This window comes from Oncorhynchus mykiss, chromosome 17 (assembly GCF_057628025.1).
Source record: "Oncorhynchus mykiss isolate SJ-2025 chromosome 17, ASM5762802v1, whole genome shotgun sequence".
In the NCBI taxonomy this organism is placed as follows: Eukaryota; Metazoa; Chordata; class Actinopteri; order Salmoniformes; family Salmonidae; genus Oncorhynchus; species Oncorhynchus mykiss.
The window spans coordinates 60,057,359-60,070,635 of NC_143038.1; the positions used below are offsets into that span (position 1 = coordinate 60,057,359).

Genomic DNA, 13,277 nt, shown 5'->3' on the forward strand with positions numbered 1-13,277 from the left:
TCTGGACTCCGTACCCGCCTGCCTGACCCTTCTGCCTGCCCTGACATCGAGCCTGCCTGACACTCTTTACCTCTTGGACTGGTTTTGACCTTTTGCCTGTCCACAACCATTCTCTTGCCTACTCCTTTTGGATTATAATTAAACAACAAAGACTCTAACCATCTGCCTCCTGTGTCTGCATCTGGGTCTTGCCTTGTGCCCTTATAATAGCCCCATACCCCTTCAAACATTCAACCTCCAGCTGCGTACCCCCTCTAGCACCAGCGTCAGTGCACTCTCAAATGTTGTCTTTTGCCGTTGTAAACCTGCCACACACACTATATGATACATTTATTAAACATAAGAATGAATTTGTTTTTCTCACAACCCGGCTTGTGGGAAGTGACAAAGAGCTCTTATAGGACCAGGGCAAAAATAATAATATAATAATAAATAATTTTGCTCTTCATTTAGCCGTCTTACATATACAACCTTATTTGTTCATCAAAAATGGTAAATAACTCACCACAGGTTAATGAGAACGGTCTGCTTGAAAGGATAGACATTTTTTTAAAACATTTATTTAACTAGGCAATTCAGTTAAGAACAAACTTTCAATGACAGCCTAGGAACAGTGGGTTTACCTTGTCAGCTCAGGGATTCAATCTTGCAACCTTCTGGTTATTAGTCCAACGCTCTAACCACGAGGCTACCCTGCCACCCCACGTAACTCTGCAATGTTGGGTTGTACTGGAGAGTCTCAGTCTTACATTTTTGTTCCACACAGTCTGTGCCTGTATTTAGTTTTCATGCTAGTGAGGCCCGAGGTACGTGGTTGCAAAGGGCATCAGTGTCTTAACAGCGCAATTTGCCAAGGCAAGAAACTCTGAGCGCAGCCCTATCCAGAAATCTGGCAGTGGCTTCTGATTAAATTCCATTTTCAGTGAACCGCTTGTTGCTATTTCGATGAGGCTCTCTCGTTCAGATATCGGTAAGTGGACTGGAGGCAGGGCATGAAAGGGATAACGAATTCAGTTGTTTGTGTTGTCCATTTCAGGAAAGTAATTGCCCATCCAGCTCACTCAGGTGCTTCACTATATCACATTTGACATTGTCCGTAAGCTTGAGTTCATTTGCACACAAATCATACAATGATCATAGCCTCAAAATCATAGCCTCAATTTTGTCTGGCATATTGGAGAGTCCCTGTAATCCTAGATTCAGATCAATCGGGTGAGGAAAAAATATCACTCAGATAGGCCAGTTGTGTGTGAAACTTGTCATCGTGCAAGTGGTCAGACAAGGGAAAATGATGGTCAGTAAAGAGAACTTTAAGATTGTCTCTCAATTTACAAAAAAACATGTCAATACTTTGCCCCTTGATAACCAGTGCACTTCTGTATGTTGTAAAAGCGTTACATGGCCATATCATTGCATAATGCAGAAAATACATGAGAGTTCAGGGGCCTTGCTTTAACAAAGTTAACCATTTTCACTGTCGTGTCGAAAACGTCTTTCAAGCTGTCAGGCATTCCCTTGGCAGCAAGAGCCTCTCTGTGGATGCTGCAGTGTATCCAACTGCTTGCACGCGCTTACCACTCCACTCTGTCTGTCTGTCATGGCTTTTGCGCCATCAGTACAGATACCAACATATCTTGACAACCAAAGTCCATTTGATGTCAAAGCTGTCCAGTACTTAAAAAATATCCTCTCATGTTGGCCTGGTTTCCAGTGATTTGCAGAAGAGGATGTCTTCTTTAATTGCCCCCTCATAAACGTAACGGACAAATACCAGGAGCTGTGCCAGGCTCGCCACATCTGACTCATCCAGCTGTAACATATATAATTCACCAACTTTTTGTATGCGAAGCGGTACTTGTTAGAAAACATATCCTGCCATGTCACTGATGCATCGTGGAACAGTGTTGTTTGATGAAGGCATTGTCTGTATAGTTATTTGGGCCTTTCCCCCCAGCGTTGCCCCAGCCATTTCTGCCGCATTAGGAAGAAATTAGTCCTCCACGATAGTATGGGGCTTGCCTGTCCAAGCCACTCGTTAGCTCACCATTTTAGAGCTTTTAGCCCCTTCTTATTAATGGCATCTGCTGCTTTTTATACATGTCTTACTACTCGAAAATCGTCTGTATTCTCGATCAAACTCCCTTGGCTTATTTTTCTAATTGTCATGTTTAATTTCTAAATGTCTGCGCAAGAGTGAAGAGAGAGAGAGAGAGAGAGAGAGAGAGAGAGAGAGAGAGAGAGAGAGAGAGAGAGAGAGAGTAACGGTTAATGTGAATGGATGTTAATTATTTGACTAGGCTACCTGTATTTGCCATTGTGGTGTTTCGTTGAACAAAAGATGGTTAAAAACAAAAAAATAATCGGCAGTGAAACGAGGCTACTCAGGAGAGAAAAACTACACCCAAATGTATAGCCAGTTGGAAAATATACATGTACTGTTTCAAAATGTGAAGAAAAATGTAAATCACATTTTTATTTGGCGTAAACCACAGTTTGGGAATACCTGCCTTATATGAACTGTAACTCAGTCAAATCTTTGAAAGTGTTTCATGTTGCGTTTATATTTTTGTTCAGTATCAATCTGGATGGCCAGCCATAATGAATGTTCAATGTACAGATAGATCATGCTTTCAAAACTATTAAGGCCGGCTACTTTTCAGATGAGGATGGTACAGTAGTCTGTTACTCTCGTTGAGTCTCAAGTGTTCTTTTCCCCTCCAGTGTTCCATTGTGCAACTTGTTGAACAGCAGCGTACTCCCTGTACTTTCTGAATCTGATCCGCTTGTCTGCCAACAGGCAGTGACCTCACGAGCGCCATATTAAAATGCTTCTTCTTCCCTACTTTTTTTGTGTTGAGAACGTAGCCACCATCAGTCTGCCTCTTGGTTTCAAGAGATTGACAGAGAACATGATGGAAATAAACTCACTCCAAGAGGCGCTCAAAGGTTATTTTGGTTCTTATGAATAGCGTAATACTTCGATTGAGAGGCAGACGTGTTGTTTACTTGATTCCACAGTGGTTAGCTAGTTATATCGCCAGGTGTTGAATGTAGCTAGCTAGCTATAAGCTAATGTTAGCAAGTCAGCTAGCTAATGCTAAAATTCGGAAGAAGAAGCAACGTTGCTTAGCTAGTAGCGTTCAATTCTCAAACCTCCAGAAAAGCTATCAAGCGAGCTACGTTATGTAATTGTTTCCTATGTGTATTTCTGGATTCAACAATGTAGCTAGCTAGTTAACCATGATGGTGTTGACAACTCCATCGCCACATAGCTAACGTTAGCTAGCTTGACACCCAGCTAGCTAAGCTAATGAACTGATTAACTACCGGTAGTTAGCTGGCTAGTTACGTTAGCTATCTAGATAATACATTGGCATTAAGTTAAGCCTAACTAGCTAGCTAATTGTTATGTAAATGGTACCCTAGCTAGTGTTAGTTAGGTGGCTAGTGAGCTAATGTTGTGTTCACTTGTAGCTGTTCAATTGCCACAACTAGCTGTAAAGGGCAGCCTTTTATGCGAACACTCAATTAAATTCGCAGTTGGTGTCATTAACTTGATTATCCCCATTTGGCAGGTGCTTGTCTGAAGCTGGCTAGCTAGCTAGTTGAATGGCTAAAACACACTGACAGTGTTGTAGCCACAAATCCCCATTCATTAGATAGTAATAAGCAAGCGAATCACTCAGTTTCCTTATCTGTTGTGCTCACTGATTTGATATCACTGTTCTCTGCAGACTTTGACAAGAAAGGGACGCAAGAAGTGGCTCCCCTGCTAGATCAGTTTCTGTGTCATGTTGCCAAGACTGGAGAAACCATGTAAGTAATGTTCCTATTGACAAGCTTGGAGCTACAGATTTCATGCATATGAGAGGATGAGGCATGTTCAGTGGGAAAACTTGAACACCACTGGTTCAAATTATGGAATATGCCAAGGCCATGCCAAGTCTTTTCTGCATGTGGTGTATAACTAAATTACAAATTTTACATGTTGCTAGCTAAGTTATTATAATCTTGAAATGCAAAAACATGTGTATGCATCATATTCTCACATTTTGCTTTATTTAACAAGTTAAATCATAGGAATGTGGATTATTCCTTTTAAGAAATGTGTACTCTTTCTCCAGGGTCCAGTGGTCCCAGTTTAAAAGCTATTTCCTCTTCAAACTGGAGAAGGTGATGGATGACTTCATAGCCTCAGCACCCGATCAAAGGGGGGTAGCCAATCCCAATGTGGAGTCCATTCCATTTGAGGACATGAAGGAGAGGATACTGAAGATTGTGAATGGATACAATGGGTAGGTACCAGCAAAACCTTTAGGCAACTGTTTTCCTACAGTCATGTGATGCCATCTGGAGTTCACTATTGCTGATTTTGTGGTGGTTATACAATGGCGCCATCTACTGGATAGGCATTTCTAGATGTCACATGTACTGTAGCAGGGCTTGACATTCACTTTTTTAGCCACTTGTCCCTCAGCCTAGTAGGACTGTTCAATTTTTTTTTACTTCTCAAAAAAAAACACGTCAGTAACACAATTTTTACATAATTGTACGATGCAAGGAACCAATTTACAAAATAAAATGCATTACTATCTTTACCATAGAGAATCAGACAAAAAATGTGACCACACACAATTGGCTTCTTTGAATATTCAATCAAGACGGTCTCAAAATTCTCCTTTAGTTCTCTGCTGGAGGATGGTAGCCTGGTACCCTATAAAATGTTGCAACATTACAATTACTACCAAATCTTTTTTTATGTCTTTATAAATAATTCCCTACAGGGCTTTAAACAGGTTAAAAACTGACTCTGAGACGGTTCTTGGCCGACAGATCCTAAATGCATTCAAACACTGCACATTAAACATGTAAAAAGGAAATGAGGCTGATGCAACAGATCAGACTATTTAGCTTAAAACTGTAATATTTATTTATTCATATCATAAGCTCAACAGTGCACACATGGCTGTAGGCTATGCGCAAATGCAATTAGAGGAAAACACCTCTCAAAAGCTCACCGCACGCGCAAGTGGACTGAGATGAAAGTATCCATTAGAAATAGGGATGTGCGATATATCAGAAACCATATCGGAATCAGACGATATTAGCTAAAAATGCCAACATCAGCATCGGCCCGATGTCGGTCTAGTTTAACACCGATGTGCAAAACCGATGTCAAAGCTGACGTGCATGCCTATATAATGTGGGTAGATGACGTAATGATGCCACAAAAATACAGCGCTACACAGAATAAAATCAGAAAAATACTAAGCGCACACTTCCAACAACTAAACAAGTTTAAGACGAGCAGTCATTTGAATGAGTAAGAACATTTCAGCGAGACAACTCAAAGGCAAAATCCATTAACGCCAAGATAATGGAATTCATTGCCCTTGACAATCAACCGTTCTCTGTTGTGGATGATGTTAGCTTTCACCGACTGGTCGAGCACCTTGAGCCCCGGTACACACCACCAGGTAGGTGCTATTTTTCAGATGTTGCCCTACCGGAGTTACAGTGTTGTTGAAACGCACATCCATGAGCTACTTGCAATGTGCGTCACTGCTATTAGCTTCACGACTGACATTTGTACCCGCAATGTCCGGCCCATGAGCATGCTGAGTCTGACAGCACAGTTGGTCGACAGCCCTATTGCATGCTCAAGAATGTGCCGGTTCTCATACCGCTGCTGCCATTTCAATGTTATTTGAGAACATGAACACACTCCTAGCTCCACAACTGACTTGAGAAATAAGCTCATCAACTGCGTCTGCTGCAGACATTTTACCCTCTGTCATGGCATAGAACACCTGCTCAACAAAACTGCCGACAGACCGTGGGTTTAAAACTTGCAAAAGTACTCAAGGCTGTGAACAAGCGATTCGGTGGCATTCTCTCTGAGCCTCTTTACTGTGTTGCCACGATGCTAGGTACAAGGACCGCTACTTTGATGCAGACAAGAAACAGGGTTTATGTGAAATGTTAGCCACAGCTGGACAAGATGGAAACGGTGACAGTGCGCATCGCAGAAGAGGCCACAGAGCTGAAACTTCACTGCTTGACATGTATGATGAAATCCTGGTTGAGACTGAAAAAATTAACAATGAAACAGCAAGTGAGTGAAAAAAGGTTTGTGATTATGTCAAATCAAATCAAACTTTATTTGTCACATGCGCCGAATACAACCTGATCGTGAAATGCTTACTTACAAGCCCTTTACCAACAGTGCAGTTTTACTGGTAATGGGGACATACGTAAATGCCAACAAAATAACTTTGTGTGTTTCAACTATTTAACTGTACTAGTCCACAAATATGTTAAATATCGTTTTTTTTTGGCAAGGAAAATATTGGATATTGGTCAAAAATGTAATCTGTGCATCCCTAATTAGAAATTAAGAGGGGAAATCTAAAGATGCATCAACTAGCATAGGTTACTAATTTGACTAGGATTATGCCTTTGGCTGCTGGACAATAAAATTAAGTTTATTTGAAAACCAGTAGAACATGAGAAAATTCCTGGTTTCAATTGCATATTAAGTATTTGTAAAATAATTGCCTCAGCATTTCTATGGTAGCTTTTTTGGCTAGGCTACTTTGAAACAAGGTAAAGCATGCTTCATAAAATTACCTAAAATATCCAGGTTATAAGCAGTTAAGTTTGTTTAAATAGTTTCTAAATGCTCACCACCTCCGCTCAGATTTAAGGTGGGTGATGAGCGATGCGCAACAAGCACTGTCCTTCACTCTGGTCTTGTGACCATTTGATCTGAACGAACCGTGCTTCAAGTATGTCGACAGAATCAAGCCTTTAGACGTTAATGTTAATTATCCTTCAATTTATTTGTCAAACATGACTGGCCACTTAGCCTATATTTATGTAATTAAAAGTCTCATTGAAGTTTGGCAATATTTTCTGGACTTTTTCCACATTTTGTTGCTACAGCCTGAAAATGGATTAAATTGAGATATTGTCATTGGCCTACACACACTACCCCATAATGTCTAAGTGGAATTGTTTTTCTAAACCATTTTATTGAAAATGAACAGCTGAAATGTCTTGAGTCTAAGTATTCAACCCCTTTAAGTTCAGGAGTAAAAATGTGTTTAATAAGTAACATAAGTTGCATGGACTCAATCTGTGTGCAATAATAGTGGTTAACATGATTTTTTTAATGACTACCTCATCTCTGTACCCCACACATACAATTATCTCTAAGGCCCCTCAGTCGAGCAGTGAATTCCAAACACTGATTCAACCACAAAGACCAGAGAGGTTTTCCAATGCCTCGCAAAGAATGGCACCTATTGGGGGGGGGTGTAAATAAATAAGCAGACATTGAATAGCCTTTGAGCATGGTGAAGTTATTACTTACACTTTGGATGGTGTATAAAAATCCTTCCTAACTCAGTTGCTGTAGAGGAAGGAAATCGCTCAGGGATTTCACAATGAGGCCAATGGTGAACAGTTAGAGTTTAATGCCTGTGACAGGAGAGAACCGAGGATGAATCAACAACGTTGTAGTAACTCCACAATACTAACCTAAATGACATTGAAAAGGAGCCGTTACAGAATACAAATATTCCAAAACGTGCATCCTTTTTGCAACAAAGCATTAAAGTTCAACTGCAAAAAATGTTACAAAGAAATTAACTTTAAGTCCTGAATACATAGCAGTATGTTTGGGGAAAATACAACACATCACTGAGTACCACTCTTCATATTTTCAAGCATGGTGGTGGCTGCATCATGTTTTGGGTATGCTTGTCTTCGACAAGGACCAGGAGTATTTTAGGATAAAAAGAAACTGAATAGAGTTAAGCACAGCCAAAATCCTAGAGAAACCTGGTTCAGTCTGCTTTCTAACAAACACAGGGAGACCAATTCACCTTTCAGCAGGATTATAACTTAAAACACAAGGACAAATATACACTGGAGTTGCTTACCAAGATAACATTGACTGTTCCTGAGTGGTGTAGTTAGTTTTGGCTTAAATCTAAAGCAAGACTTTCCAGAGCTTGACACATATTTAAATGAATGTGAAAATATTGTACCATACAGGTGTGTAAAACTCTTAGACTTACATGTATTGACTCCGTGGTGTGAATACTTGTGTAAATTAGATATTTATTTTTCATTTTCAATCATTTAGCAAACATTTCTAAAAACATGTTTTCACTGTCGTTATGGGGTATTCTGTGTAGATGGGTGAGATCCATTTTGAATTCAGGCAATAACACAACAAAATGTGGAATAAGTCAAGTGGTATGAATACTTTCTGAAGGCACTATCTAATATTATCACTTTTTTTTTCTTTAGCTAGGCCTCTTTTCTTCAGCTAGTCTGTTTTTCACTTTAGTTTTTACAGCTTTTTTTTTTATTTTACATACATGGTACTTTTATACACAGCATTCATATAAATATATATATTTTTTATACACATGACATTTAATTGAATAAATAGTACTGACATCTCCGCTATACATTATATGTAGGGTTTTCCAGTAATGACCATTACCGATCATGAGCTCTCTTATCACCCCTGAGCTACTCACAGCCCATCTCACCCATCACCCTCTTTTGATTTCCATGTGCCATATAATTTTCAACTGTGCTGTGATGTCTTACATGAATTTGAAACATTTCTAATTGCATAGTATCCACAGAGATAAAGATGAAATCCTTTCCTACGAGTATTATTATATTGTTGATTGACTATGGCTTTCCAAATCACCCAACACTGCTGTTTGTAGTGTTCATTTTAAATCAATGTTGCTTTTTCAGCCACTCTTGAACCTGTGACCAGAAACAAGCTACATGGGGGCAATACCAGAATAAATTATCTAATTATTCTCTCTTCGCAGCAAAATCGGGTTTGTTTTAATCAACTCCTTACCATCATTCCCTCAGAATTCCATTTACGATCCAGCGTTTGTGTGAGCTGCTTACAGAACCCAAGAGGAATTACACAGGAACAGAGAAATTCCTCAGAGGTGTTGAGAAGGTGAGTTCAGTGCCACATTAGATAGGATTTTTATAGTGTGTGTGTATATATTTTTTTATTTATATATATATATTTTATATCTCATGTATGTGTGTGTGTATATATATATATATATATATATATATATATATATATATATATATATATATATATATATATATATATATATATATATATATATATATATATATATATATATGAATGAGAGGGAGATATACACACATATATCTATCATTAACAGTACCAGTCAAAAGTTACACATTCAAGGGTTTTTATTTATTTTGACTATTTCCTACATTGTAATATAATAGTGACATCATAAACTATGAAATAACACAATAATAATCATGTAGTAACCAAAAAAGTGTTAAACAAATTCAAATATATTTTAGATTCTTCAAAGTAGCCACCCTTTGCCTTGACAGCTTTGCACACTCTTGGCATTCTCTCAACCAGCTTCATGAGGTAGAGTCACCTGAAATGCATTTCAATTAACAGGCGTGCCTTGTTAAAGTTAATTTGTGGAATTTCTTTCCTTCTTAATGCGTTTGAGCCAGTCAGTTGTGTTGTGACAAGGTAGGGGTGGTATACAGAAGATAGACCTATTTGTTAAGACCAAGTCCATATTATGACAGTCCATCATTACTTTAAGACATGAAGGTCAGTCAATGCAGAACATGTCAAGAACTTTGAAAGTTCAAGTGCAGTCGCAAAAACCATCAAGGATCTGAAATATAAAAACACTTTTGGTTACTACATGATTCCATGTGTTATTTCATAGTTTTGATGCATTCACTATTATTCTACAATATAGTAAAAATAAAGAAAAACCCTTGAATGAGTAGGTGTGTCCAAACTTTTGACTGGCTGTGTGTGTGTATATATATATATCTCAATAAAATAGTATTTATATATTGCAGTGTTTGTAATAGGGTTTTTCTTCTCCCAGAATGTGATGGTGGTCAGCTGTGTGCATCCTACCTCAGAGTAAGGGTTGTCTTTTCCTTATTGTTATACATTATAGCAATGAAACATTTTTACAGAGGTGTGTTTTATTAAGTTTATATGATGTTCGGAATTGTCATTGTGATGTTTCTCTCTGTCATGAAGGAAAAACGGATGCAGTGGTGTGAATAGAATTAATGGTGTTATGTTGCCTGGAAACTCATCTGCTTTTACAGAGAGGTAAAGCGCATAGGACAGGTTCTCATTCTCCCATCCTAGTTTCACATCAGTGATAATTGCCTAAAGGTAAATGCAGAAAGTAAACCTCACTTTTCTTAGTCTCTTATTATTTTCTTGCAGGAAAGTTAATGGCCCAGGGACCCCCAGGCCGCTGAACAGACCAAAACTCTCTCTAGTCAGCTCACTAGCGACAAACGGTCTACCGGACAGTACAGAAAACAAAGATCCTACCACAGAGCAGGGACATGACACACATTCCAGGTACTTCAGTTGCTACCCAAAAGACCATGTGATACTCACTTCCTACCGTTCTTTTATGAATTTAATGCGTGTTGAATCTTCTTTCTCAGTGAGGTGTCAGCATCGGATACGCTAGGGAGCTCTGTGAAGAACAAGCACTATGACGATCAGGAGGTTATGGAGGCAGAGCAGCACGAGGTGAAGAGGCTCAAGTTCAACAAAGATAAAGAGGAGGAGCAGAAGGTGGACACCCTCAGCTCCTGCCATGCTGACAGCTTGTCGGAAGAGACAGAGTCCATGGTCCAGGAGAAGGAGGAGGAGGACAGTGAGGCTGCCAGTACTGCTGGGACTTGTGAAGACCAAGGTAGGACTAAATGTTCACCTTTTTCCATCATGCCGGTATACATTGCTGGTGAAATCCTTTGTGGATATTAGTAAGTGTATGAGCAGAACCAGGAGTTGCCTGAATTCTGAGGTGTTCATTGCAAGTTCAGCTTATCTGTGTGCCAGATCTATGAGAACCCAGTTAACATAGCTTACTCTGTTTTTGTTTCCTTGCCTGTCCCACAGAGCCATCGAGCACACAGTCGGAGCCATCAGCAGGGCCCGGGGCGGATAAGCAGGCAGAGGGGGAGGTACCTTGTGACTCCCAAGAGGAAGGTAATGACATGGACCAGTCAGAACAGCAGGCCACTGCTGGCGTCCTGAAGAACCCTGAGGCCCGGGACAGCGATGAGGGCAGTGACCCAGTCAGCAGCAGTAGCGCCAGCAGCTGTAACAGTGCGGAGAATGAATCCAGGGAAGAGGCAGCCCCTGCTCCCTCCAGCAGTACTCCTGAGCCAGCTGCAGAGGGTGCCATGGAGAGTGGCAGCCAGGACACTGGGACCAGTGAAGAGCCCATGGAGCAGGACTAACAGCTCCTCAGGATCGATCTATTGACCATTAAGAACATCTGTCCTCAAGTCTAGCTTGAGTGTCACCGGTGAAGGGGCTACTCCATCCTGGTCCCCTAGATACTTTACGCCTTGTCTACATTTTGGCTACTCCTCAAAATGACCACCTGTCATTGATGTGGACATCCACATTTTAATTTTCAATTGAAGATTTTTTAACTGGATTATTTTCTTCCCCTACACTCTATTTAAGAGTTTCTTTTTAAGGCTTGTGGTCTCCAGAGGTCTTTGTTTCAGCCTTGGTCAGTCTTTTGGGTTGCATATGATGTTTGTTCAAGCTGTGCTGATTGGACGGTGTGTTCACCTGGGTATTGTTTTCTCATCAGATTGAGTATTTGACAGGTAAAGCAGGCCCAGTTTTGTTCCTGTAGCCAGTTGTTTTTCTCTGTGGATTATCACCCCTGCCAAACCACCAGAGTCAGGACCGAGCTAACCCTGCTAACTAACCTCTTCATTATTTATGCCGTTAGTTACTTACTCCAGAGATGAGCTAGCTAGCATTTCTGTTTGACTGAAGCTCGAGCCTCAGCATCCAGCCCATACCACTGTTTTTACTCATGTGCCGCCATCTTGGCTGTTGAGGAAAAAGTATCTTTCTATGTTATTTAAAAAAATCTATTTTCCTCGTGAGATGGAGTATTGTATTAGATTTTCCATGTGAGACCATATTCTCCTTTTTAAAATGCGTCTGTTGTCTTTGCTATGAGGCACTACCGATCCAACTCGAAGAGTAATGTAACATGCTACTTTTACCTTCAGATATAAGATTATATCATTTTGGGGGCACCATAATTTATATAAACATTTCAACTCAACTACTTATTTTGTAAAATGTTATTTTGTGGCAGCCAGTTTAGTTTCCAAAACCAGCTGTAAGTACAAGATGACTTCCAATTTGGATTGTGATGTCACCAAGTTGTTTGACTGACAGATATCCAGAGCAGTTACTGGTTTCTTTCTATAGCTGTACTTTTGATATTTAGAATTTTAAATTTCTGTAAAGTAGACTTTTGTAGATTGTAATACAGTATGTGTTCACTTCCTTTGTGAAACCATATAATTGTATAATTTCTGTGTATACTCTGAATGATTTTGCTTTCAATGCAGTATTCAGATAAAGCAATAAATGTTCACATTTTTGTGTGGTCATGCTTTCTTACCCGTGAAGCATATCGTTTAGTCCACTGAGCTGCTTTAAAAGCTGCATGTTAACCCGACTGGTATCAGATGACCTATGTCACAACCTCAACACCTCTGCAGAATTTTTTTAAATACATGTGTTGAAAACAATGTGAATTTATGGCCATTTAGCCAATAAATGCTCAGTTCAAGACTATTCCTCGGTCACATTTTGTATTTGAACAGGTTGTACAATGTGTCCCTTGCCTGAGGTCTTAAGAGCTGAAGACTAATGTCTAGGCTTTGGCTCAAAGGGCCATAATGCAGTCATGCAGACAACCTGATCGGTTACTTATGGATTCTTGAAATCCTCAAACTGCAGTCAGTTTAAGACCAAACAGAAGATGTATGAGAATTGTTAGGTTATACACAGTGTATAACTATTTTAACACCTATATTAGAACACCTTCCTAATACAGAGTTGCACCCCCTTTTGCTCTCAGAACAGCCTCAATTTGTCGGGGCAGGAACTCTACAGGGTGTCAAGCATTCCACAGGGATGCTAGCCCGTGTTGGCCCCAATGCTTCCCACAGTTGTGTCAATTTGGCTGGATGTCGTTTGTGTGGTGGACCATTCTTGATACACACGGGAAACTGTTGAGCATGAAAAATCCAGCAGGGTTGCAGTTCTTGACACACAGACTGGTGTGCATGGCAAGGTGTGCATGGCAAGGTGTGCATGGCACGTACATTGCATTCGGAAAGTATTCAGACCC

General features: G+C 40.0%; 1 protein-coding gene across 2 annotated transcripts; it reads left to right on the forward strand.

Annotated features, from left to right (window-relative positions):
* The first annotated feature begins 2,641 nt into the window (after positions 1-2,641).
* On the forward strand, positions 2,642-12,521 carry LOC110494602 (serine/threonine-protein phosphatase 4 regulatory subunit 2-B). 2 transcript variants are annotated; one of them, XM_021569815.3, is made up of 9 exons: positions 2,642-2,946; positions 3,735-3,816; positions 4,125-4,295; positions 8,911-9,004; positions 9,954-9,991; positions 10,115-10,189; positions 10,289-10,450; positions 10,540-10,793; positions 11,000-12,521. In XM_021569815.3, exons 1-9 carry the CDS (start codon positions 2,826-2,828, stop codon positions 11,341-11,343), a joined length of 1,341 nt encoding a protein of 446 aa, XP_021425490.1. In that variant the 5' UTR covers positions 2,642-2,825; the 3' UTR covers positions 11,344-12,521. The 2 variants fall into 2 exon arrangements, with proteins under 2 accessions (XP_021425490.1, XP_021425491.1); XM_021569816.3 differs by having other exon boundaries at positions 10,310-10,450.
* Positions 12,522-13,277: the final 756 nt, after the last annotated feature.